General features: G+C 40.1%; 1 protein-coding gene across 2 annotated transcripts in view; it reads left to right on the forward strand.

Annotated features, from left to right (window-relative positions):
• FKTN (fukutin) overlaps positions 1-12,633 on the forward strand; it is a 63,409-nt gene extending 50,776 nt beyond the window's left edge. The window contains exon 10 of one of the 2 annotated variants that reach the window (XM_028108841.2): positions 7,169-12,633. In XM_028108841.2, the coding sequence (XP_027964642.1) occupies positions 7,169-7,382 (214 nt within the window). In that variant the 3' untranslated portion in view covers positions 7,383-12,633. The remainder of the gene's footprint in view (positions 1-7,168) is intronic. The other variant, XM_028108842.2, reaches the window with a different exon arrangement.
• Positions 12,634-26,683: the final 14,050 nt, after the last annotated feature.

Here is a 26,683-nt window from a genome sequence, read left to right on the forward strand (position 1 = left end):
TATATTTAAGTTCCGTGTAGTAGGAAGAGGGTCGAGATTCTGCATACATTCAGTTTTTATTAGAAACTCTTAGAGTGAAGTGTATAGGTTAAAAAATGAACAGTAGCTATTACAAACGGTAACTACTACTAGGTAGAAATATTATTTAAAACTTCCAAATATGGGTGCCTGGCTGGCTCATTTGGTAGAACGTGTGACTATTGATCTCAGGGTTGTAAGTTCAAGCCCCATGTTGGGTGTAGAAATTATTTTATTTAAAAAAAATAAAATCATTAAAAAAATAACTTCCAATTAAGCAGAACAAATGAGAATTTATAAACCTTTATCAATTAAATGAAATTAGGAAAGTGGGACAAAGAAAAGGTATGGCAAGCTGAAAACATGTAAAGATAATTCTAACAGCATTGTAATACCACTTACTGTGTATGTGCTAGACACTATTCTCAGTACTTTATTCATTTATTTTAGCTAACATCTCTCTAAGATATTGTTATACCTTCATTTTGTAAATAAAATGAGGAAGTTAAGGCACAAAGAGATTGACTGATGTATTATAATGGTAAGAAGTGGAGCCAGGATTTGAGCCCAGGCAGTCTGGCTCTAGAATTCAAAATATGTCTAAATATAAAATTAATTACAGGAAATATTAACAGATTAAGCTAACCCATATAAAGATGAAGATTAAAATGGGATAGAAAAACAAAACATAGCTATATAAATCTTGGCAAGAGGCACACCTAAAGCAAAATCACACAGAAAGGTTGAAAATTATAGGGATGGAAAAAGATATGCCCCAACATTATTAACTAAAAAAAAACTGCTGCTATAATATTAGTATCAGGCAAAATAGAATTTTAGGGGGAAAAATATTAAAGGATTGAAAGACCCACTACATAATTTTAGAAAGAAATAGTCCACCCAGAGATATTGTATGATTTTAATAACATGGTCTTTAGGAGCACCTGCGTGGCTCAGTTGGTTAAGTGTCTGACTTTTTTTTTAAAGATTTAAAAAATTTTTTTATTAGAGAGAGGTACAAGCAGGGGGAGCAGCAGAGGGAGAAGGAGAAGCAGGCTCCCTGCTGAGCAGGGAGCCCGATGTGGGGTTTGATCCTAGGACCGCAGGATCATGACCTGAGCTGAAGGCAGACGCTTAACCGTCTGAGCCACCCAGGTACCCGAAGTGTCTGACTCTTGATTTCGGCTCCGGTCATGATCTCACGGTTGTGACATTGAGCCTCACGTGGGGCTCTGTGCTCAGCATTGAGTCTCCTTGAGATTCTCTCTCTCCCTCTGCCTCTCCACTTGCTAGTTCTTTCTCTCAAAATAAATAAATAAAATCTTTTAAAAATATATGACTTTAAGTGTGTAAATCAGAAGCTGATGAAATTCTAATGAATATTCAACATGTCTACAATTATGGTGGGAGATTCTGAAATACTTTTATTTAAAAAACTGATTCAGGCAAAGAAGAAATTAGTAAAACTATTGAAAATATGAACAAAATCAACAAGCTTGATTTATTGGATATATATAAAATATATACCCAACAAATGCTGAATAGACTTTCTTATCTGCTATAAATAGAACATTTACAAAAGTTGATCATGTATTATATCATAAAGGCAATCTTAATACATTTCAAAGCATTAATAAAAATCTTCCTGTGTGTGTATGTGTGTATGAAAGAGAGGAGGGGGAGGGGGGGAGATTCTCTACATTAACAGATTAAAGGGAGAAAACCTACATGATTATTTCAATAGATGGCATTGTATGACCACAATGGAATCAAATTATAAACAGTTAAAGACATCTTTAAAATGTATGGAAACATGGGCGCCTGGATGGCTCAGTCAGTTAAGTGTCTGCCTTTGGCTCAGGTCATGATCCCAGGGTCCTGGGATCGAGTCCCCCATCTCTGCTTAGCGGGGAGTCTGCTTCTCCCTCTCCCCTGCCTCTCAAATAAATAAATAAAATCTTAAAAATAAAATAAAATGTATGGAAACTTTAAAATGCCCTCCTTAATAACTAATGACTTAAAAAGGAAATAATCATGGGAATTATAAAATTTGGGGGGCTCAAAGATAATGTACTACATATCAAAACTTGTAGGATGCAGTTAAAAGGAGAGAGGTAAACTTGCAGCCTTAAAAACACAAGTAGGAAAAAACAGATTTAAAAAATTAAGCATTTAATTGAAGAAAGTAAAAGAACAATACAGTCAGCCTAAGCAAAGCAAAGAAAGAAAGTCAAAAGGAAAAAAATTAATGAAATAAAAAATAGTATCAAAGATCAACAAATCCAAATGCTCGTTCTTTTTTTTTTTTAAATGGTGCCTTTCTTTAAAGATTTTATTTATTTATTTATTTATTTATTTATTTATTTATTTGAGAGAGAGAAAGAGAGAGAGCATGAGAGGGGGGAGGGTCAGAGGGAGAAACAGACTCCCTGCTCAGCAGGGAGCCCGATGTGGGACTCGATCCTGGGACTCCAGGATCATGACCTGAGCCGAAGGCAGTCGCTTAACCAACTGATCCACCCAGGCGCCCCAAATGCTCGTTCTTAAAAAAATAAATTAAAAACTAGTAAACAGACATCTAGCAAGATTGATCAAGAAAAAAAAAAGTAAAATTAAAGACTATTCACTACTGAAGCTCCACAGCTTTAGAATTTATGCTCTTAACTAAGTTACACTGACTTTCAAAAGAAAATGCTAGGGACAACTTTAAATCATTAAATTTGATAATTAGGTTTAATGTGAAAATGATAAAAGTTTTCTGGGAAGAAATAAATGTCAAAATCAATTCAAGAAGATCTAGATAACCCATTATCATGAAAGAAATTGAACAATCAGAAATTCTCCTTTCCCTTTCTTTTCCCTACCAAAAGAAAGTTTACAGGAAAGTTTTACCATGCCTTCACAGGAATAGATTATTCCCTATGTTATATCTCCTATGTCAGAAAATTTAAAAAGAAAAAAAATGCTTTAGGCGACTCATTATATGAAACTGATAGCAAAACTGGATTAGGACAATGCCAAAAAATTTTTAAAGGGAAAATACAGTATTGTCAAAATGGATGAGACTATCTTAAACACAATGAATCAAATTTTGAAGTACTTGTGTATTAGTGTAATTTTCAACATTAAAGGATTAAAAGATTAAAGGAACAAAACCCTCCATTATTATTTCAATAGATGACATTAAAACTTTTGATAATTTCATAATTAACCAAAAGTGGGGGAAAGGCCTTCTGGCAAGCTTGGAATAAAATGGATCTGGAATTTCTTTAACTGGATGAAGGGAATATTCTCAAAACCTAGAGTGAGCAATCATATTTCATGATCAACTTTAGAAGACTTTCTATCAAAATCAGAAAAAAAAAAGTATGCTCTCCCTGCTTCTATTAAGCAGAATGCTAGAGGGTTTAGGCACTGGAATAACACAAGAAAAAGAAATTAAGAATTAAAAGTAGAGGGTGCCTGGGTGGCTCAGTTGGTTAAGCGACTGCCTTTGGCTCGGGGCATGATCCTGGAGTCCCGGGATCGAGTCCCGCATCGGGCTCCCTGCTCGGCGGGGAGTCTGCTTCTCCCTCTGACCCTCCTCCCTCTCGTGCTCTCTATCTCTCATTCTCTCTCTCTCAAATAAATAAATAAAATCTTAAAAAAAAAAAGAATTAAAAGCAGAGACAAAATTGGTAATGAGAATAAACCATTTGTGTTGTTTTGCAGGAAATTCTTGTTTAAAAGAATGGCTCTGCTATTCCAACTCCAGAGTTTAATGCAACTTATGTTTTAAAAAAGGCTAAATTCAGTTGTAAATGATGGGGTCTCTCTCTTACTTAGCCTAGCTAACTAGTAATAACAAAAACAGTGTTTTCCATTTAGCAATTATGTTTACAGGTTGTACAATTAAACTGATGAGATTACTTTATCCAACCACCAGTAAATAGTTTTACAGATTATAAGGAGATTTGTGAGGAAAAAAATGAAATAGTTTACTCCAACTTTTTTTTTTTAACTCCAGCTAACTCTTAATTCTAATTATTCTTTCGTGCAGAGATAAAATGAAGTAAACGTGCTATGAAATAGAAAATATGAATGGAAGGATTTTTGTGGGTGTGAAAAGATTCATTGAGCTTACAAGGGTTGCTTTAGTCTGACATTAAATCTGTTCACATTTTGGATCCTGTCCCAGAGCGCTAAAGTACACACTGCTTAGCCAAACTCAACCTTAGCTCTGAAAGCTAAGGTAATGTCGCAGACCCATGGTGTGTTCTAGTCTTAGTCATTGTTCACTGGTAACCTGGACAGAGTACATGGCATGTGGTGTTGTGTCACCCGCCCCCTGTCTGCCTCTCCTCCATCCTATTTTACACTCCGCTTTTCACATTTTATGGTTTGTTTATCTTTCTTCTTCTCCAAAGAAGCTGGAATATTCTTTTTTGCTGACTGAATTGAAAATTATTCAGTGAAAAGAAGACCGCAATGATTCAGGGTTGTTTCCATTTAGGAACAAAAATGAACATTTGGGTTAAATTGTCTTTGAGTTATTTTTCACATTGTTTACGTATTTTTAATGTTTTGGTTCGGTTCGTTTGAACATTTCATTGTTTAAAATATTGCTTTTGTGGAATTTGTAGTACTCATCCACCCTGTCTATCCTGGACCTATGATCTTTGACAGACTGTAGAGGCTAATATTTAAGAGAGGAGTTTCCTGGCCTATGTTATGAGATCGGCCATAATTTCTGCCTCATTTCAACTAGAGTGTGTCAACTTGATAGGATGCGACAGGTGGACATTCTGCTGACCAGCATCTGATAGGGGAAGGTGGAGGCCCATGATGGATGGCTGTGTCTGATGACAGAATAAGCAATTCCATGAAAATGAGTGTGCAGAATAAAATTGGGACCAGCAGATGGTGGAGCTATGCTGTATCTTATTTCTTCCTCAGCTATGAGATTTGCTGTGGCTGCCTTTTCACAGAAGCCAGCTGGGATTGTCTATTAACTGCCAGCACCCATTGGTTTGGGTAGAAGGGACTTGTTGCTTTCTTTAGAATTTGTTCAGCCTCTCATTTTCATGTATGGCTTTATGTTCATCTGGTGGTAAAACATGATATTTAAAAGCAGAATATATGAGAACTGACCTTTCCTTGGAGAACATCCCAACTAGATCCCATTTCCACAATATGATTATGCTTTGACATCTGGCTCTTTCCTGTTCTTTTTGCTTTAATCCTCTGATATTTTAAATTTCTGTGATCTCTGCTGTTGTCACTTCAAATCTCATTACTGAAAGTTTGTTTCATTTTGTGAAGAGAAGAAACATTTCTCAGAAAACACCAACACAGAATATCGGGCTATAATATAAACTTAAATCTTACAAACTGCTCGTTTTAGCTTTCCTTTGTAATGTATTAAATTTACTGATCGGGAGTACCTTTAAGAAACATGTTTTGGTTTAATTTCTTAAACTTACCCGCTAGTTAAAATAGTTCTGCTAGAGATAGAGTAAAATTCATTATAACTAACGTTGCCTGAACTGGTGTAGAGATTCTTTAGCATTTGAGATGAAAGAAAGGCAGAAACTACAGATAGGTTCATGTGAGGGACAGAAGCCTGGGAGTGCATCTTGGAGTCGTGCTTGCTATCTATCCCTGGGGAGTCCAGCTTATGAAAGAAAAGAAGATTCACCTGACACATATGCTGCTTATTTTAGTGTTCTGTAGTTAGAGTCTTTCAGTAGCAGCTTGAATTTGATGGGGATTTAATGATGTGTGAACTGTTAAAAGTAAGAAAGTAAGTTTGTGGCTGAGAACAGAGATTTAAAAAGGGCAGATAGTAAAATAAAAGGCAGAGCAGGAAAAATGTGGTCTGTATAGCTGTCTTTAAGGGACATCTTGTTGACATACGGACATCCAGGCATTAGACCTCTCTATTCCTGCATTTGAGGAGCGGGTGGGGGTATGAAGCTTTCCTCAAAAAGCCATCTTAGTGCATCCTACCATGCTCACGTATCATGTGAAATTTTCACTACAGTATGAGTTAGGAAAGGAGTTTGAAAAGTACCCTGGCTGACTCTGGGAGTTTCTTCTTTAACTATCTAAACGAAGTAGGTCATCGGAAGCCATCTAGGAGCACAATGAACCCCAGGACACAGGAGTTAATAAGACCTGCCCCAAAGGCAAGCATGGGTGATGCTGTAGTTGGAGAATGTCCTGTATTGCCAGAGCTGATTCAGGTTCTCTGGCTGGCTAGAAGAGTTTTGTTTCCTTTCTCATTGCTACATGTGCCTCCCTCTGTGTAGGAAGAATTGCAAGTATTAGAAATATAGTAAAAAAAAGAATATATGTATATTCTTGATGAACATATGAATATAAGTATATTCATTGGTTTGCCTGAGATGTTTAAGAAATGGCCACAGCTAAATCCAAGTCCTTCCCTAGGGTTTTCTGAGCTCTGTCATTTTCCTCCACCTTTTGGGTGCTTTTTGCTTTGACTTCATTCTCAGACAGGCTCTCCTTGCTAACAGATAACAAAGATGCTCAGCTTCCATCCCACCAGCTTAGAAACCTCAGCAAAAAGAACGCTTCTTTCTTCCAGTAGTTCCAACGAAAATCCCAAAGCTGACTTTTATTTGCCTAATTTATGTATATTCTTATCCCTGATCCAATCACTATTATGTACTGGTTAGGCCTGTGTCTTTTTTGCCCATCTGTGGGGACTGAGGGTGGGTCAGCCCCTCCTGAACCACAGGGGAGGGAAATGAGGATGCTGTCAACAGTAGAAGAGGAAGGGGATGCTAGACAGTGAGAAACAACAAAAAGTCCACTATATCTGTCCCCAAAGCTATTTATTTTTTTAAAAGATTTTATTTATTTGAGAAAGAGGGAGAAAGAGCATGAGCAGGGGGAGGGGCAGAGGAAGAAGCAGGCTCTCTGCTGAGGAGGGAGCCGGATGCGGGGCTCCATCCCAGGACCCTGAGATCATGACCTGAGCTGAAGGCAGACGCTTAACCGACTGAGCCACCCAGGTGCCCCATCCCCAAAGCTATTTAATGGGAGAGGACTTCCCTTCAGCCCAGAGCTCACTAGCACCTGGGTTCTTTAGATCAGACTTGTACTGTTGAGCCTAACCCCTCTCCCCATTGCCTCTGTTTTGCCACAGATACCTGTTTCCTAAGTTTACACTGTGCTGGACCGAGTTTGTAGACATGAAGATTCATGTGCCCTGTGAAACTGTTGAGTACATTGAAGCCAACTATGGTAAGAGCTGGAAGATTCCTGTGAAGACATGGGACTGGAAGCGCTCTCCCCCCAATGTGCGGCCCAATGGAATCTGGCCTATTTCTGAGTGGGATGAGGTTATCCAGTTATACTGAGACAGTAGGTTGAAATGGTAGAATCCCCCTTCTGAAACAAAGGTGGATAACTGTTTAAGAAGATAAATCTCTATTTGTCACATGTAAGTAGGGGCCAAAGATATGTCAAGTGTGAAGATGCAGGAAGAGTCCTAACCTCTGAGCCATCTGATTTAATTCTCTCATTTTACTTTTATTAAGGAGTCCCCGTGTGCCAGGTACAGTGCTAGGTTAGAGTGGAGAAGCGGAGATGAGTGACACACATGCCTGTCTCTTCCCCTTCCCTTTGGTAAGCACCTCAGTTTTCCTTTGAGGGAAACACCCTTACCTTTGAAGCTCCTATAAAATATGATGTTCTTTCAGAATGTTAGATAATGGTTGGACTGGATGATGGGTTTATCGGGCAAAGCTAAGGAGGGATATACCAGTAAAAAAGAACAGCCCATTCCTGTAATCATCAGTTAAGCTTGTATGTTAGTCCTGCTTTTAAGTTTGTAGAGTTGGAGTTAATATTTAAGTGATCAGAGTTTAGGTGGCATCAAGAAAAGACACTAGCAGATTCATTTTACAAGCAACAGAATGAGCACTTCTTTCTAGCTTTGTCAAAGATATGCAAATTTCCGTACATTTTCTATTTTTATATTCGAAGTGAAAAGGAAGCTTGTGCTTGTGTGATGCTTTAATTTCCAGCCATTGTGAGAATATTTTCACTGACCTCTGTAGCACTTGTTAACAAATCACTCAAGCGAGATCATGCTACCAGACGTGATTTTGAAAGGGTTGTGATTTCACAAAACTTACTTTCCTTGTTTCATTACCAACCATCTGTTAGGTAAAAATATGAGCTATTCATGGACTTTAATATTTTCTGAATTTTTAATCCTTGTACTTCCAATTTTAATGTTAACACTAAAATATTAATAGAAATACCTCTAATTTTTCTAAGTGTACTCTTCTGTGTATTCATTCATCAATTACAGCTCCATATCTTTATTTATGGCCTATAAACCAATTTAAATGGTATATAAGCCTACCTGTCCCCTCTCCTCTATACTGTATTGCATGTCCAAAATGAAGATAAATGGCAAATCTGACAAATGCTGTCTCTGTCTTCCTACCCCCAGATCATGGTGTTTGTAAAATTTGTGTCCATTCTCATTGTTCTCTCTAAATGTTCTGTTGCATATTGATGGGACGAGAATTCGGACTTCCCTGCTTTATCAAGTACCACCAATTTTAAAACCCTTCAGTTTCCTTTCCCCGCCTCAAGATATGTTTCTGAGTGGGTTGGGATGGCCCTGTCTCCCTCATCTCTTCATGAGTCACTTTAATGATATATTCCAAGTGAGAAGTAAAGGTATATGTAGGCACAATAAACACTGCTATCTTTTTCTTTGTCCAGGAAAGGAAGCCAAGTCTTACATTTCATCCAGCCTGCTTAGTACTACTTTCTCCACAAAATCCCAGACTTTCCTCTAAAACCAGAGGATAATAGCAGTGTCAGAATGGAAACCAGAGGGTCTGAGGGAATAGGCTGACTGAGTTTTCCTAAAACAAAGTTGGGAAAAGTGACCTGCAACCACCCAACTCTGTATTTTCAAAACACCAAAGACTTTTTTTTGATAAATGATAACCATTGACCTTCCTCTCTTAGGATGAGCTTTCAATATGTACTCATTGGATCTTTTCATAACTAACATAATGAGGTTTTCAGGGACTCTTATAGATTACCAGTACACTTGTCCCCAAATGACCAGCCATTGTAATCAGATTCTCTTTGCTGGAGAATCAGCCCATAGAAATTACACCCGAATTCTAAATAGCTGAACCTAATTTCATTTTTCATGGTTGAAAAAATATCAGGATAATAATAGTGTTCCTTGGCAAAATCTACCCTGCTTAGTGAGGACCATTTGCTTGTGCTCAGCCTCTAGAAGTGTATGTAAAAGTACATACATATTTCTGCCCATTTCAAATTGGGGCTTCCACTGTTTGCCAGGGGGTCTTACCCACCCTTATTTAAGTTATTTTTCTTTTATCTATCCCTGGAGTCCAAGGTCTTGAAGAATCCAAAATCTAAGATGTCTTGGCCCCATTGACAGAGATTCTATACCCTTCCCTCCACAGCCCCCTGGCAGCTGAAATACCTTTCTTTACTACCTTCTGGTTTCACAGGCTTCTGCTCTTGCTTGGTGCCTACCCTAACTTGAGGGAATGAAAGCTTTTCCCCACACTCTGAAGGCTGGGCTTGCTTCTGATACAGATTCAGCCATACTTCATTCTGTGCTTCTTGACAGTTCTTAACTGTGCTCAGTGTCCAGTGGATGTACCATCAAACCTCATCAGATCACTTTTCTTTCTTCACCTGAGTATTCCAACAACAATTCTCCTCGTATGGCCACAGTCAGGTCCACTTTGTCTGGTTTACAGGAGAAAACCTCTTATATTAACTTGGAAGTTAGGCACCCATGCCTATCCTGAGAGGCAAGATTGATAACCTCTCACTTGACAACCAGGTGGCCACTTGGTTCTTCTCTAAGCAGGGAGCACTTGGCCTTCTCCCCTCTGCTGCAGCTACTGACATCTGGCCCCTGGAATAAAACTGCAGTACAACCGCAGTTCCTAAAATCAAGCATCCCTAAGAAGCTGGGCAGTGGGATAGCCAGTTTCTTTGATTCCCTAGTTACAAACCCTGAAATATGACCACTAGATGGCAGAATGTCTACCACCATCCTCCCGGAACAAGTTCATCTCAAGTGAAAATCATCTTGCTCTTGAGTCTTAAAAGCTATAGCGGTCACATTCATTCTATCCCTCTTATTTTATAGCTAAATCAATAAGAGATAGCAGTGATTTGAGAACCTCCTGAAGCTAAAACTCAAGAGTGCCATGACTTTTGGTCCAGTTCCTATGTCATTGCATCACAGCACAGCATCTTTAACTCTGCTTGAGATGCTTGACAGAGAAGTCATCCTGTGCCTCAGGAGTCAGTTTCAGGGTGTTTCTGCCATTCCCCACTTAATATCTTTCTGCTAAGATTGAGAGCCTGAGGTGACAAAGAGATCAAGAAGGAGTATTTCTTTCTTGTCCAGAATACTTAGGCTGTCTTCATACCTTTATCTGCAAAATGCCATATCTCCAAAAGGTGAAATAGTTCATGTTTGGAGACATCAGCCTTTGATCATGATGCTCTTAACATCCAGGAGTACTGGGTTCTCGTAAGCTCAAGGTGTGTCCCATTGCTACTTCACCCCTTCCACTTCCCCAGGAAACCATTAGCTAAGCACTCATTTTCGAAGAATCCTTACCCCTTCCCTTGATACTCTCTGATGGATACAAGCAGTTGAGAATAAGTTGTACTCATCCCTTTTCTTCTTTGTGACCCCCAAACCATTGTATCTAGTCTTAACATGGCTCCAAACTTCAGATGGCACATAGGACAACAAGGTGTTACATAGAAGAGCAGCAGTTTGTAGATTGGGGACCAGAGCTGCATCTGGGAAACACACTTGGAATGAATTCCCACACTCTAGCCTAACACCTCACCCAGTATCATAAGCCTAAGGCTGCAAATGTTTCTAAGTCTCCCCCAAGTTTCAACTTCTGGAAAATGAACAATTCTTTCATCCTTAATATTATAAATCCCCATGGGAAAATTTCCCTCAAAGACTAGTCAGAGAAAGTGCCACATTCCCGACTTCTAATATACAATTATCCTGGAAAAACTCCAGTTCCTGATCAGACAAAAGGATATCTTTGAGGAAATGTCCCAGTAGCAATTTTTCTTTCCCCTTCCTCCTCTTCTCTCATTCAGACCTGGGCTAGGTCACCTCTGACATTTCACTTAGGGCAATCAACATGTTGGTATAAAAAGATCACAAACTTCTGGATTAGGCCTGAGTTTGCATCCCAGGTTCATCATGTGGGGTTTGTGATAGAGGACCTCTCAGCCTCAACTTCCACATGAGTGAATCGGGGAAATGTGTACTTCTCAGGGCTTTTAGTTAGGATAAAATGGAACATAAAGTGCTTAGCATCAGGCCTAGGATTAAGTAAATACTCAAGAAATGTTCCATTTCCTACTTCCAAGTTCCTTTTCTAATTATTTTTCAAATGGGATTTAAAAAACTACAGTTCAGAACATAAGCCTTACTCAGGAGGCTGGATGACTGAATTTGCTTAGGGAAAAAAATTGTTTCATTGTATCAAGGCATTAAAGGACAAATTGTATGGTTCATGAATTCCGAGACATTACCCAGTTGCCTCCTTCTCTAAATAGAACTAGTATTTTCATTTTATTGGTCAAGCTATTGTCTCCTAAGCTCTCCTTATATGATCCCTTATGTTACATAGTTCCTTGGTCCCAAGCAATTCACTCTCTCTACCTTCCTAGATTTGGTACTTGTTCTGCCTTGGACTTCTTCAATATTCTAGCTTTTTCTAGAGGTAAACCCTTGTCTCCTTGTTAGTAAATCTCTACCCAGCTGAAATCAGATATAAGTCATGATTTGCAGAGGGAAAGAACTTGGAATACTTAGTTTCATGTAACTATATGTGCTGATGAATGTTTATATCTGTGCTTTAGCAAAGGAGAATTGAAAATACTCATTTCCACCTTCTTCCATCAAATTTGTGTTTGTCTCACTTAGGCAAGAATCTACAGGGTATGTTTTAAGCTATTTTAAGCTTCTCTGCACAAACTCAAATCTAATTATAGTTTATAAGTCAAACACACCAATTCAATAGTGATACCTTTTCACAGGACCAGTAGGCAAGTCTACATTTTTCTAATGAGGAATCTGTACTTCTGTATTCTCAGAACTTCTAGATTAGAATGCCCCTTTTGCCATCCCCCAACCCAACTCAATGTAGAGATGATATAGGAACCCGTTAGCCAGCCAAGCTGCTATACAGTTATGAGCAGCTCTCACAGTGGGGTTGAAAAGGATTATGAGGAGAATTAGAAGTACTGTATTTTGTTTTATAAAACAATGTACTGTCTCATGCACCATTAAAAAAAATTACAAGATTTTGTAGTCTTTTGATGACTCATTCAGAGCATGGATTTGTTAAATGAAAATCATATATAGCTATTTGTGTGCCCCTTCTACTTCATAACCAGAAAAATATGTATGTGAATTTTTTAAACAAAATGATATTTTAAACATGGGTAAATTTCACTGTATGCTTACCAGTTGACTATTTGGTTTTATCTTCAGGTACATGTAGTTTGTGGTACTACTGGAAATACCTTTAATATTATTATTTTGATCAGAATTTGTAATATATGATCAGTTTGGGATGACAAATAAAAATTTTTTAATCACTTGAGATGTTTTTTTTTTCCTTGATTTATTTTATTTAAGACATTATTCTTTTTCCTGTATTTAAAAAAGCAAACAACAACAACAACAAACCCAACCAGGAACTATATGTAGTTGCCAAAGTAGAAAAGAACATATAAGTAAATTGGATAACAATTTTGGAAAGCAGGGGTAGTAACCCAAGGTTCTGTGTTAAATAAAGAAAAGAGATCTAATATGAATACGCTCTCCTGTCAACTATATATTGACTTGTAGAACATTTCCTTCATCACTCTCAGTAATCTCAAAACCTAAATTTATGAAATGATCTTAATGTCCAATGAGAGACAAAAACCTCATTTCTTACAACTGATACAAAGTAATTGTTTCATAATCTATAATATCTGAGGGGCTAGGTGAACTTTTCACAGGCTAGAAACAGGCAGACCATAGTTTGCAAACTAAAGAATGTCTGACAGGTCATCATTTCAATCACAGGGAGTGAAGCCAAATTGAAGAGGGTGTTGAACAAGTAGGTAGTATACCTAGAGTCACATCTGAGCAGAGTTCTCAGATTCAATCAAGGTTAAATCAATAAGGAAAGGCATATGATAAGAACAGGCAGCCACGTGGGGAACCTGGGTGGCTCAGTCGATTAAGCATCTGCCTTCAGCTCGGGTCACGATCCCAGGGTCCTGGGATCAAGCCCCACGTTGGGCTCTCTGCTCGGCGGGGAGCCTGCTTCTCCCTCTCCCTGCCGCTCCCCCTGCTTGTACACACTCTCTCTCTTTATTCAGAGGAAATGACATGGTCCTTGATAAAGAAATGGTGATTGAACTGAGGCACATACTGAAATATAATTCTGGGGCTCTTCACTGGAGAATTCTGAAAAAGATGCTTCTCGTGGCATGCCGTTTGAGCTCTGTGAGCATCCCTTGCTGAATAAAACTTGATGATGGCATAGAAACCAGGACGGGCAACTGCAGCGTTTGGGAAGACGCGGACCGAATACAGAAGGCCAAACTGGGAGAATACTGTGAACAGAGAATGCTCTCAGAAATCTGTTGGGGCTGACAAGACTGCTGAGGTCCCCTCTAGAAATAAGATTCCTCTCCGCGGAGACTACCAGGCGCGTGAGATGCCAAGGCCAGACTCCAGGGCTCCCAGTCACGGGGGGTGTGAGGGGGACATACGGCGTTCTCCTCCCTCCCTCCCTCCCTGACTCGGCTCACAGGCAAAGCCTCGGCCGTGGGCCCAGAACTCAGCTCCCACACCAGCAAGGTTTTGTCACTTCCGTTGGGAATCGCAAACGAGACCAATTCCGCCATCCTACCACCACTGCTCACTTGAGATGTTTTGAGTTTATTCTTGAAGTTTGCAGTACATATTACAGCCACTAATATTCATAAGCAATCTGGTAAAATAATAAATCTTGCCACCAGTACAGTATTTCTAAAATTAAGGTAAAATGAAATCATATGGGTGGGCCCTAATCAGATATGACTGGGTCCTTATAAGAAGAGATTTAAGAATACAGACAGGCACAGAGGGAAGACTGATTAGGGAAAAGGTAGCCATCTACAAGTCAAGGAAAAAGGCCCTCAGAAGAAACCAGCCCTACCAACACCTTGATCTTGGAATTCTAGCCTATAGAACTGTGAGAAAATAAATGTGTTTTAAGCCACCCAGTCTGTGATACTTTTTTTTTTTTAAGATTTATTTATTTATTTGAGAGAGAGAGAGTACACTCACATGCAAGCAGGGGAGGGGCAGAGGGAGAGGAAGAGGGTCTCAAGCAGACCCCTGCTGAGCTCAGAGCCTGACACAGAGCTCCATCTCATGACCCTGAGATCATGACCTGAGCCAAAACCAAGAGTCAGACACTTAACTAACTGAGCCACCCAGGTGCCCCATCTGTGATACTTTATTAGGCAGCCCTTGATTAATGCAGTAATCAAGACAGGGTGGTATTGGTAAAGAAATAGACACATAGATCACTAGAGCAGAATAAAGAACCCAGAAATTGACACACAAATATGCTCAATGGATTTTTGATCAAAGAGCAAAAGCAATTCAGTAGAGGCTAGGATAGCCTTTTCAACAACAAAAATAACCTCAACTTGCACCTTGCACTTTATACAAAAATGAACCCAAAAGTATCCTGTACTTCAGTGTAAGACTATGAAACTTTTAGGGGGAAAAAATAGAAAATCTTCATGATCTAGAGCTCGGCAAAGAGTTCTTTCTTAAGACTTGATACCAACCAAAAGCGCGATCCAAAAAAGGGAAAATTGGTAAGCTGGACTTCACCAAAATTAAAAATGGCAAAAGCCTACAAGAAGAGGATGGAAAGTCAAGCCACAGACTAGGAGGAAACATTTGTAAGCTACATGGCTGACAAAAGAGTAGCATCTAGAATATATAAAGAACTTTACCTTCAACAGCTTAGAAAAATCCATTAGAAAATGGGCAAAAGACATAAACAGACATTTCACTGGAAAAGATCCTCAGGTGATAAGCATGCTAAAAAGCATTCAGGACTGTTAACCAAATAGCCAAAGCAATCCTGAGAAAAAAGAACAAAGCTGGAGGCATCACGTTTGCTGATTTCAAACTATATTCTAGTGCTATACTAATTAAAACAGAGACCAATGGAACCGAGTTGAGAGCCTGGAAAATAAACCCATGCATATCCAGTCAACTAATATTTGATGAAGGAGCCAAGAATACTCAACAGAGGAAATACAGTCTCTAATAAATGGGGCTGGGAAAAATTTGGGTATTCATATGGAAGAGAATAAAACTAGACTTCTGTCTTCCACCACTCACAAAAATGAACTCAAAATGGATTTTAAAACATAAATGTGAGACTTGAAGCCATAAAACTCCTAGAAGAAAATGGGGAAAAAGCTCCTTGACATTGCTCGTATCTCTGATTTTTTGGATATGACCAGAAGTACCAAAGGCAACAAAAGTGAACATAAACAAGTGGGACTACATCAAACTAAAAAGCTTCTGCACAACAAGGGAAACAACAAAGTGAAAGGCAACCTATAGATTAGGAATAAATATTTGCAAACAATATATCTGATAGGGGGTTAATATCTAAAATATATAAGGAACTGCTACAACTCAATAGCAAAAAAATATAATCCAATTGAAAGCGGGCAAAGGAACTGAACAGACATTTTTCCAAAGGAGATAATTCATGTGGCCAACAGGTACATGAAAAGGTGCTCAACATCACTAATCATCAGGGAAATGCAAATCAAAACCTCACCTGTTAAAATGGCTGTTATTAAAAAGATGAGCTAACAAGTGTTGATGAGAATGAGCAGAAAAGGGAAATCTTACTGCTGATGTGAATGTAAATTGGTGCAGCCACTAGGAAAACAGTGTGAATGTTCCCTCAAAATATTAAAAATAGAGCTACCATATGATCCAGCAATTCCAGTTCTGGATATTTATCTGAAGGAAATGAAATTATCCCAAAGAGATTTCTGTACTCCCTGTACATTGCAGGTTTATTTACAATAGCCAAGATATGGAAACAACCTAAGTGTCCATCAACATATGAATGGATAAGAAGATGTGGTATATACAGAGAATGGAATATTAGCCACAAAAAAACAGGGAAATTCTGCCACTTGTGGCAATGTAAGTAGACCTTGAGGGCATTATATTAAGGGAAATGTTAGAGAAAGATAAATAACTATGAACTCATTTTATGTGTGGAATCTAGAAAAACCAAACTCAGAAACAGAGCAGATTGGTGGTTGCCAGAGGAGGGGGTAAGGACTGGGGGAATTGGGTAGGGGTGGTCAAAAGGTACAAACTTCTGGTTGTGAGATAAATTTGGGGGATATAATGTACAGCATGATGAGTATAGTTGACAATACTCTATTGTATATTTGAAAGTTGCTAAGACCGTTTCATCACAAGAAAAAAATTTTTAGCTATGTGAGGTGATGGATGTTAACTAAACTTGTAGTGATCATTTTACAATACATACGTATATCAAATAATTATGTTGTACACTTTAAACTTGTACAGTGTTGTAGGTCAATTACATCTCTATAAAACTAGGGGAAATGTTGCCATTTTTCCTTGTCATAATTTCTTCCATGAACACCTCCTGAAGTATTACTGAGGCAAATACTAATAAATCAGTCCTTGCTCAGCTGATAATTAGAAAGCATTTTCTGTGTTGTCGCTGGTACAAGAAGTGACTGTGGGGCGCCTGGGTGGCTCAGTTGGTTGGGTGGCTGCCTTCGGCTCAGGTCACGATCCTGGAGTCCCTGGATCGAGTCCCGCATCGGGGGGGGGGTTCCGGGCTCCCTGCTCAGCAGGGAGACTGCTTCTCCCTCTGACCCTCCCCCCTCTCATGTGCTCTCTCTCTCAAGTGAATAAAATCTTTAAAAAAAAAAAAAAAAGACTTCTGCAAGGCAATGAATATGTTAAAAAAAAAAAGAAGTGACTGTGGTCAGAGAGCTTCCAGGTAGTTCATCCTCTCCCTCAGCTCTGCTTCATCACACTTTGTGTTTGGAGCTCTTATTTTTACCTTTGGATGCAAACATTTTATCATATTCCTCTTCCAAAAATGTATCATTTTCCAGATATGTGAAAACGTCCATCTTTACTAAAAGCCACTACTACTTTTATTTCTAACCTAACTTTTTACCTTTACTGTTCTTCCCATAAAGAATGTTTCCCTAGGACCCTTCTCCCCCTGCAAAGCTATCTATAAACTGCTGAGCAAAGGTGCTAAATGTAACAGCATATTCTGGAGGGAGTAAAAGTTATCATTGATAATAGAGAAGTAAAGGGAGAGAGCTATAATATTGATTATTAATATAACTTTTTAAAAAAGATGTTCAGCCTCGTTAATCATCGGGGAAATGCAAATTACAACCACGATGAGGTATCACTGCATACCTATTAGAATGGCTAAAATTTTAAATAGTGATAACATCAAATACTGTAGTTGTCTCTTTTATGGTTTTCTTTTTGCATGTGTACTGTGCACCATGGTTTGTACTATGATTTTATTAGTGCCCTTCAACATTTTACAAAAATTCATATAACACTCTTTATAAAAAATTTAAAGGAATAATCTTGCCACCATTTTTAGAAAACAGATTTTTAGGTTTTTGTTTTGTTTTTCTCCTTTCTTTCCTCCAATTCTTCATTGATTTGCTCTGTAAATTTAATAATCCTCTTTAAAACTTATTTTCTTATTCTTTTGTGTCCTTTTTAGTTAACTTTTCCCCCAATTTAATTTACCAGCAAAAGCTGTTTAGCGGCTGGTGTCATTATCCTTAGGCTTTTGTAAGTTTAATTAATTTCATATTTATCACCAGTTTTTTTTTCTCACCTAAAACTTTTAAATTCCATCTTTTTCTCTAGTTTCAGTAATTTGGAGAATATTTTCTAGTGAATATGGCAGGAAGGGTAGTTGGATGACTAATTTTCTGAATGTTTATCACCACCAAATGTCTTTCAGGTCACTTAGAAGAATGATAGTTGCAGTGTGTAAGAGTTTGTTTTGGAACCTAAACTGTGCAACCCTCTAATCCGACCAGATTCCATTTGTCTGACTTTACAGACAAAGGAAAAGCCTTTGCTTTTAGGAAGCTGTCCTCTCCTCATATCATGCCTGTTATATCTGTCTGCACAATCCAGTTCAGTAGCCACTAGCCACATGTGACTATTGAGCACTTGAAATGTGGCAAATGTAACCAAGGAACTGAATGTTTAATTTTAATTAATTAAATAGCATCATGTAGCTCGTAGCTAGCATTATTGGATAATGTACATCTAGAGAGTTTGATGGGACCAGCAAGGGCTTTGGAGTTGTACAAATTTGGACTCAACTCTAGGGGTGCCACTTCCTAGTTTTGTGATCTTGGGCTAGTTATTTAAGTTCTGAGTTCCAATTTTTTTCATCTAATGGGGCTAAAATTAATTTCTACCTATGAGGGTTATTATAAGAAATACAGGAAATCTATAGCATCTGGGACACTGTTTAGTACATAGTAGATGTTAAATAAATGATAGCTATTGTCAATATTACCTTTACTTGCTTTTATTTCTGCTTTTGGAATAAATCCTATGAACTTATATTTTCCTGATAAACCCAAGTAATAATTTTTCTGTAAGATTAGATATTTGAGTTCTCCTGGGTATAGGGCCCTGTCCTGAGGTCTGGTGATAAGAAATGACCCTGGCCTCAAGGGCACAGGTGCATGCTGTCTTTTGGGGAGACAGGACATGGGATTAAAACAATACTTGACAGAATTGATTCTCAAACACCAAGCTTAGAAAAGGAGACCAAAAGTCCCAGACTGTAGAGGGCAGCCTGAGCACCCAAGGCTACAAAAAACTCCAGGAAGGAGAGCACGGGAGGGACAGTGAGTTGCAACTGGATCTTAAGACATTATTAATGAATAGTAAATATGAGTGAAGAAAGGGAAGAAAGCATTTCTGAAGAAAAGAAGCCAGTGAAATCATGGAGTGAGCTTTTTAGGACAGTACATAAGACCATCTGGCTATATGTGGATAAACAGTAAAAAAAAAAAAAAATATATACACACACACACACACACACACACAACTAGAAAAGTGGGCAAGGAGCAGATTGGGGGCGGGGGACTGAATATCCTGCTGTGAGGGTTGGATAAGAAAAAGTGTAGAAAGGTTATTTGAATAAGAACAGGATGTCTTTAATGAACACTCCTGGCTAGAGTACTACTCACAGGAACTGTGTTGAGAGCTGAGGTTCATTTGTTGACTCAGCAAATATTCATGAAGCACCCCCAAGGCCAGAGTGGGGATTTGGGAGAATTTAGGCTTACCGAGACTGATCCCAGAACCCTGGGATCCCTACGGTTGCAGGGACAGAGGACAGAGGCTTACCCAGGTGGGCATAAGATGCCAAGTGGCTCAGGTAAGGTCACTCCTAGGAATTCCCAGCCAGTGCCAGACACTGACACAGGGCATCCAAGAATAGGAAGAGCGAAAGGCTGAGGGGCACTTGGTACTGTTCTGGGAAGTGGGGCTCAAGAGCAGCGCTACAGGTCACAGAGAAGTATGTTGGGACTGAGGTAGGGTGTGATCCAGAGAGCTCAGGGAATTAGGGAGCCAAGGCAAAAGCTTAGTCAGATGAGTTGGAGCAGGAGAGTTGGTAGTGAGGTCCCGGGTTCTGGAGAAGATATAAAAACAATTTCTAGAAAGGGATGGAGGAGTAAGGACACAGTGGTCAGTGTTAGACCTGGGACAGCACAATGCATGCGATGTGAGAGATGTGGGGAAAAGGCTGGAGCCATTTCTATACCTGTTGCAGCTGGAAACCAGGACAGGTTGTGGGGTCAAGGCTTAGCTATGGGAACTGGGGAAAGCAGAAGTCAGAAAAGGAGATGGGCCCAGTAGAGATGTCAAATTTCAGGTCTTAACTTGGTCCTCATTTCCCTATTGTCTGTTTACCTCTGGAGACTCTGGTCTCCAAAGTAGAAAGAGGAGCTATTCTAGTTGTATGAGGAGGGCAGCTTATGCTAACAACTGACTTTACTCTCCCAACCCTACCTGCTATCCCCACAGAACAGCTTGGGTCCCCATTGGCTTTCTGGGCCATTCTAGGCTTCAAAATCAGGCCAGGCCAAGTCCATCTTGTTTTCCCTCTTCCCCATTTCCACGCAGCCAGATTCTGCTGCCTAGGTCAGAGAGCTGAAGCTGGGACTACTCACTGATGAGGTCTGGGCCAGCCTCACTGCGGGCTTGGATCCTAGGGTGTCGAGTGTAGGAGGAGAGGAGCAAAGCACAGGTTGTATTCTGTTAAAAAAAAAAAACAAACCAGTCTAATTCAGCTACAATGTGCGTTCAGAATCTGAAACTTGAGCTGGTAATTGACTTATTTCAGGCAACTTGCAAAGAAACCAGATCTCCACCAGCTGAAAAAGATGGATGTGTTCTTGGGTAGCACAAAATATCTGAATTATGAAAAGCAAACGTGAGAACTGTGGCAAGAAATCAAGGTTTCCTCTGTAGGTTTTTTATTGGTTACATTTAAAATAACATCCTGGGGGGAAATCCGCAGGGGGAGACGAAGCATGAGAGACTATGGACTCTGAGGGTTTTAGAGGGGAGGGGTGTGGGGGGATGGGTTAGCCTGGTGATGGGTATTAAAAAGGGCACATTCTGCATGGAGCACTGGGTGTTATATGAAAACAATGAAGCATGGATCACTACATCAAAAACTAATGATGTATTGTATGGTGATTAACATAACATAATAAAATAAAATTTAAAAAAATCCTCTAATTGTCCTAAGAAGACCCCAGTGGAGCATCCTGCAAACATCTGCTGAATGTGAGGACTAAGGGGGTGCTTGCCTCATCCCCTCAACGGATGTGTTTGGTTTGGGATTTGTCAGTCTGGAGAGCTGAGGGCTCTGGGAAGCTCAGGCCTGGCAGATTTCCCCCACCTGCCTAAAATATAGCCCAGCGGGGCAGAGGCCCCTTCCCAGCCTCATCCTGTGCCTCCACTCTACAGCCCCTGGAGCTGTGGCCTTTATTTCGAGTCTGGTCCCCAGGGGGCTGAGTGGGGAATGAGGACAGCTGATAAGCCTGACATTATTGACTTTATGGAGAGTATTCAATGAATTTACTTTCTGTAAGAAGGCTGCACTCTTATCTGTTGCCCACAGAGCATCCAAATCCCCATCTAGGGGACCCATTTGATCAGTCATGTTTCTTAGACAAAGACCAAAGAATATAAAGAGGAGAAGGGGAGTCACACCCCACCTCTTTCTTTTCTCCAGTACCTGATTCTGCTCACCCCCAACCTCCTTGCTTTCCCACTGCCCTTGGGGTTATTGGCTGGAAATAGCACTCTCCGCTCCAGGCCTATGGAGTGAAGGCCAAACCAGCCTGGTCTTGAGAGTGTCAGCAGCTGGGCAGACCCAGGGCTGAACATCTCTCTAGTTGTAACTATGGGAAGAAAAGCCCACTCATTTGAGGCAGTTATGTGCCCCGCTTTCTGTTGCAATGGTCAACATTTGCTCTGGACAGGCCTCAACACCAGGTGTCCTGAGGGAGATATTTGTGTGCCTGTGTCTGTCTGGGTGTTACCAAGGGGTCCTGGGTCTGGGGAGCTGGAGAGTGGCAATTAACTGTAAGAGAGAACCTGATGCTCAAGAGAAGCTTTTCTTTCCCCGCTTTGTTATCTCCCTCATCCAGCTCTGGGCTCTGTTTGCTTCAAATACTAGAAGGAAATAAATAAGTGGGAGCGGGAATGGCTGGGTTGGGCAAATGAAAGAAAAAAATGAAAGTGCCCTCTGCAGGATATTAGAGGCATGTGTTCAGACTCTCCATTTAGTTTTTGGATAGAGGTTTTCTGGCAATAAAAATGAAAACATAATTGTTTATTGAGCAACTATGACTTTTATTAGATGCCTGTTCTCACCGTTTTTAAGCATTTACTCCAGATCATTCACTGAATCTTCACAGTAAGCCATGAAGCCGAGGTTTCCAATTCACAGCTGAGAAAGTTGAAACTGGGAGACTAGTGTGGGAGCAAGGGTTCAGACACCCATCAGTCTGCCTCTGCAGCCACAGCAAAGGCCTTCTCTTAGCTGTTCCTCATTGGTATTGCTTAGTACTCTATCCCACTTAATTCTGAGCACATCAATGAGTATTTGTGATTCCCATGTTATAGAAAACAGCCTCAGAAGGGTAAAATATGTTTGTTTGTTTGGCAATTCTGCCAGCTTTTTGTTTCTTAGATAAGTAGCCAGTTTAAATGGGAAGGCAACAAAGCAGCATGGGCCTGTAAAGCAATTAATTAATTAATTAAATCCTACTTGCCATCAGAACCAGTAACCTTATCACTGTACTTCTCCCAGACAAAGCGCAGGATTAGACAGCAGACAGAGAAAACAGAGGAAACAAGAAAAGGCATCAAGAAGACAGTGTTACAACAGTGCAGGAAATCTTTGCAAATCTTTGAAATCTGATTGTAGATCCATCTACAATCACTCACCCTTCCCCTTTTCTTTATTCAAACAGGGCCTTACATTTGGATCCAGTGCAGGATCATCCCTGAGATTCAATGTTGGCTGCTTCTGAAATGCAGGATGTCTGATGGCAGGCTGTGGCAATCTTCCAAGAAAGGATAACTTCGTTTACAGAGTGATATCGTTTCTCTTCCTTTGTCAGCTAAAGTCACTGTATGCTGTAGGGGAAAACCCAATGGACAGCAAGTTTGTTTCCTTCTAAATCAACATCAATTTTTCCTTGATTGTTTCTATCTGTGAGTATGTCCAGGGCCACAAGGCCAGTGTACATCAGAGACTCTGGCCTGCAGATTCTAGCATCCCTCCTTTTCTGTCATGACTAGGGAATGACCTCAGGAAAGTCCAAAAATGATGATAAAGCAGCCAAATCTCTCTTTCCTTACGATAGAAGACCAAAGCTCTCACTCATCCAAGCACCTTCCCAGCGCTCCCACAGAGATGTGGACCATGTCAGCTTACTTCTCCTTCCAGATGCCCTGCTTTCCTACATCACCTGCTCTCCTCTGCAGCTGCTTGCTTTATTCCTTTTTTATTTGCAAGAGGTTAGAGAAGGGGAGGCAGGAAGAGCTTTGGAGGAGGTGAGCTAATCACTAAGTGGCTCTGTGGGTCCTATGAATGGAGTGACATTAATGTCCATGAGAATTTACAGCCTCTGCTGGCTCTGGGAAGATGTTTGTCTAAGGACCACTGGTAAAACAGAGTCAGCTGCGTGTGAAGTCTTGCTTCTTTGGGCATACTTTTTAGTATTTCACTTGCTTGGGTGCCATGTTTTGTTTTGTCAAGGATGATAACGGTTATGTCACTTTTAATCAAAATATATAATTTCTCATATTAAATGGAAAAATTGGGTGTAATGCCTTGCATGACACCTAGTACCCAAGTGCAAAATAATGGGATAGAGAATTTGGCACCTGGCCCCCAGTTGGTGCTTGATATCACCCCTAGGTCAAGCAGCATCCGCTCTCCTGCTCTCCTGTCACAGCCTGCTAGCTAGTCTCCTCACATCTTTTCTTGACCCCCTGTGTCCGGCAGCCAGAATGCTCCTCTCTTCTCCTTAAAAAAACAAACAATCATCCAAACCCCTCCCATGGCCTTGGAAGCATTCGTTTCATAGAAACAAGCTATGTGTCTTGGGACAGAAAGCGGGGCAGGCTGGGGACAGCTGTTTGGAGAAATGAGTCAGCGCTGTCTTGCATTCATTCAACAAATGTCTTATCAAGCAGCTTTTATGTGCAGTGAACACAGTTTGTGGGGTTTAGTGATTAACGAAGCTAAGTCCTTGCCCTCTTGACATTTACAGTGTATAGCGGGCAAGCCAATGAGCAAGTAAACCAGAAAGAAATTTGCTTTGAAGAATTCACCATGGTGATGAGGCTCCTTTAGAACACCAGAGTCAAAGGAATTTTAATTTACCAAATAAAGTTTCACAGAAAGATAAAACCTAGGACCAAGAGTCACACCCACACACCCACAAATTAACTGTAAAAGAACGAGCACGGTTTTATTTGGAAAATGCAGAATAGGTTGTCATAATATAAAATTCGTGATAAGAAGCAAGGCAAAGAGGGCCAATTTTATATTGATATGGGGTTTATTCTCTAAATCAATAAAACTTCCTTGAGTCTTCATGTGTCAAATGCATTGTATCTTAAAATATAAAGATCTAAAGCAAGCAGTCCTGGAAAAACTGAAAGGAAGGAACAGACATGGAGCAATAGAGGGAAATTTTCATACAACTCTGTCAAAGGGATTAAAACAGACCAAAACTCCCAAGACGGATGTGAAGGATCAATTTAATGGATGTATATAAAAACATTTTATTTTTCAAGCAGGATATTTACCTCCTTTTCTATTGCTTATGGATCATTTATAACCGTTAATCATATGTTTTACCAAAGAGAAACTCTCAATAAATATCCCAAAGCAAAAAATATACAGAGCATATCTTTGACTATACCACAATGAAATTGGAAATTAATGGCAAATTGTTACCAAAAAATACAATAAAGAAATTTTAGGGGTGCCTGGGTGGCTCAGCCTTTAAGCACCTGCCTTTGGCTCAGGTCATGATCCCAGGGTCCTGGGATTGAGCCCCGCATCGGGCTCCCTGCTCACTGGGAAGCCTGCTTCTCCCTCTCCTACTCCCCTGGCTTATGTTCCCTGTCTCACTCTCTCTCTCTGGCAAATAAATAAATAAAATCTTAAAAAAAAAAATTTTAAAAATACTTTCAAAAATAAAAATTAAAATAAACAACAGATGTTAGAAACTAATGACAATGATAGTATAAATGGAAACACAGAATGACACCAAAGGTATATCAGAAAAAAATTCATAGCCTGAAAATTAATAAAATAAACATTCAATCTAAGAGTGGGAGGTGGAGAGAGAACAAAATAAGCATAAGCAAGTGAGAAAGAGCAGATTTAATAAAGATAGAGTAGACATTAATACACTAGAAAATCATAAAAATGTTGGAACACAGAGGTAGTTTTCAAAAAGAACAATAAAATGTATAAGCTTCTGCAAAGCTAATCAAGGAGAGAATACATAACGTGAAGACTGTGAAAGGCAACACAAATACAGATACATTTTTTTATTTTCATTTTTTTTAAAGGTTTTATTTAATTGAGAGGGAAAGCATGAGTGGAAGGGAGGGGTAGAGGGAGAAGCAGGCTCCCCGCGGAGCAGGGAGCCCAATGTGGGACTTGATCCCAGGATCCTGGGATCACGACCTAAGCCAAAGGCAGACGCTTAACCAACTGAGCCACCCAGGTGCCCCCAGATATATATATATTTTAAAAATCATCAAATAGGGGCGCCTGGGTGGCTTAGTCGTTAAGCATCTGCCTTCGGCTCAGGTCATGATCCCAGGGTCCTGGGATCGAGCCCCACATCGGGCTCCCTGCTCCGCGGGGGGCCTGCTTCTCCCTCTCCCATCCCCCCTGCTTGTGTTCCCTCTCTCACTGTGTCTCTCTCTGTCAAATAAATAAATAAAATCTTTAAAAAAAATCATCAAATAGCTGTATAAAACACTTTATTAATGATTCTGAAAATGTCAAAGTTTATATGTCAAAGTGCCAAAATTAACTTAAGAGATAGAACACTTGAAGGAACAAAACCTACCTAAAAGGATTTACTAGTGAATTCTATTAACTATCAAGAACTAGCTAACTCATGTGACGAATAAATTGATGGCTGCATACACAATAGGTGGATGGAAGAAGGGATGGATGGACAGTTGGATGGACGGACAGATGGACGAATGGAGAGATGGATGGATGGATTGGGGCCTGGAAATGCAGAATTGGGGATTGGGAAAGGAGTTAAGAATGAGAGGGGAGGAAGGAGTTTTAAGATTGGATAAATAAGGCTGATGCTTGACCTCCAGCCAAAATGACCTTGGCCCACAACCACCTGGGCTGAGAGAATTCCCTTCTGAAAACCTCAGGTTTCGTCTCTCCCGAGGCTGACAACCCCTGCACATAGGACTAGAGGTCCAGTATTCACCGGCTAATCCAGACAGATCAATTAAGCCAGTAAAACCAGGCTCTCCTAGCGAACTGCCCTTCCCTGGCCAGGAGTCCGCAGGTGCAGTCTCTCCAGGGGGCAGTGAGAGCCATGAATAGTAAGGGTTTTAGCTCAAGCACACAGAGGCGTTTAGCTGCCCAAACTTAATCCCCCAATAATCGGATTATGTAAATTCCTCCTTCAACCCCTTTCCCCTGGGGTCCCGGACCTAGCCCCTAACTCCTGGCACTGGGAGACCAGGATGGGAGAGGGCCCATCATCTGAAGAATCACTGCTAGTGGTATGGGGCCCCAAAATGTTTTCCCATTTTAAAAATGATAAAGGCAACAATAACGTGTAAGACAGTTTTGAGAAGAAAACAGATGTTGACCCTGGTCCCCGTGTACCAGCACAGGGGTACCCCTTTCTCTGCAGCTCATGT

Source organism: Eumetopias jubatus, unplaced genomic scaffold (assembly GCF_037043125.1).
Source record: "Eumetopias jubatus isolate StellerSeaLion01/CBP00866 unplaced genomic scaffold, mEumJub1_p1.0 scaffold_15, whole genome shotgun sequence".
NCBI classification, from domain to species: Eukaryota; Metazoa; Chordata; class Mammalia; order Carnivora; family Otariidae; genus Eumetopias; species Eumetopias jubatus.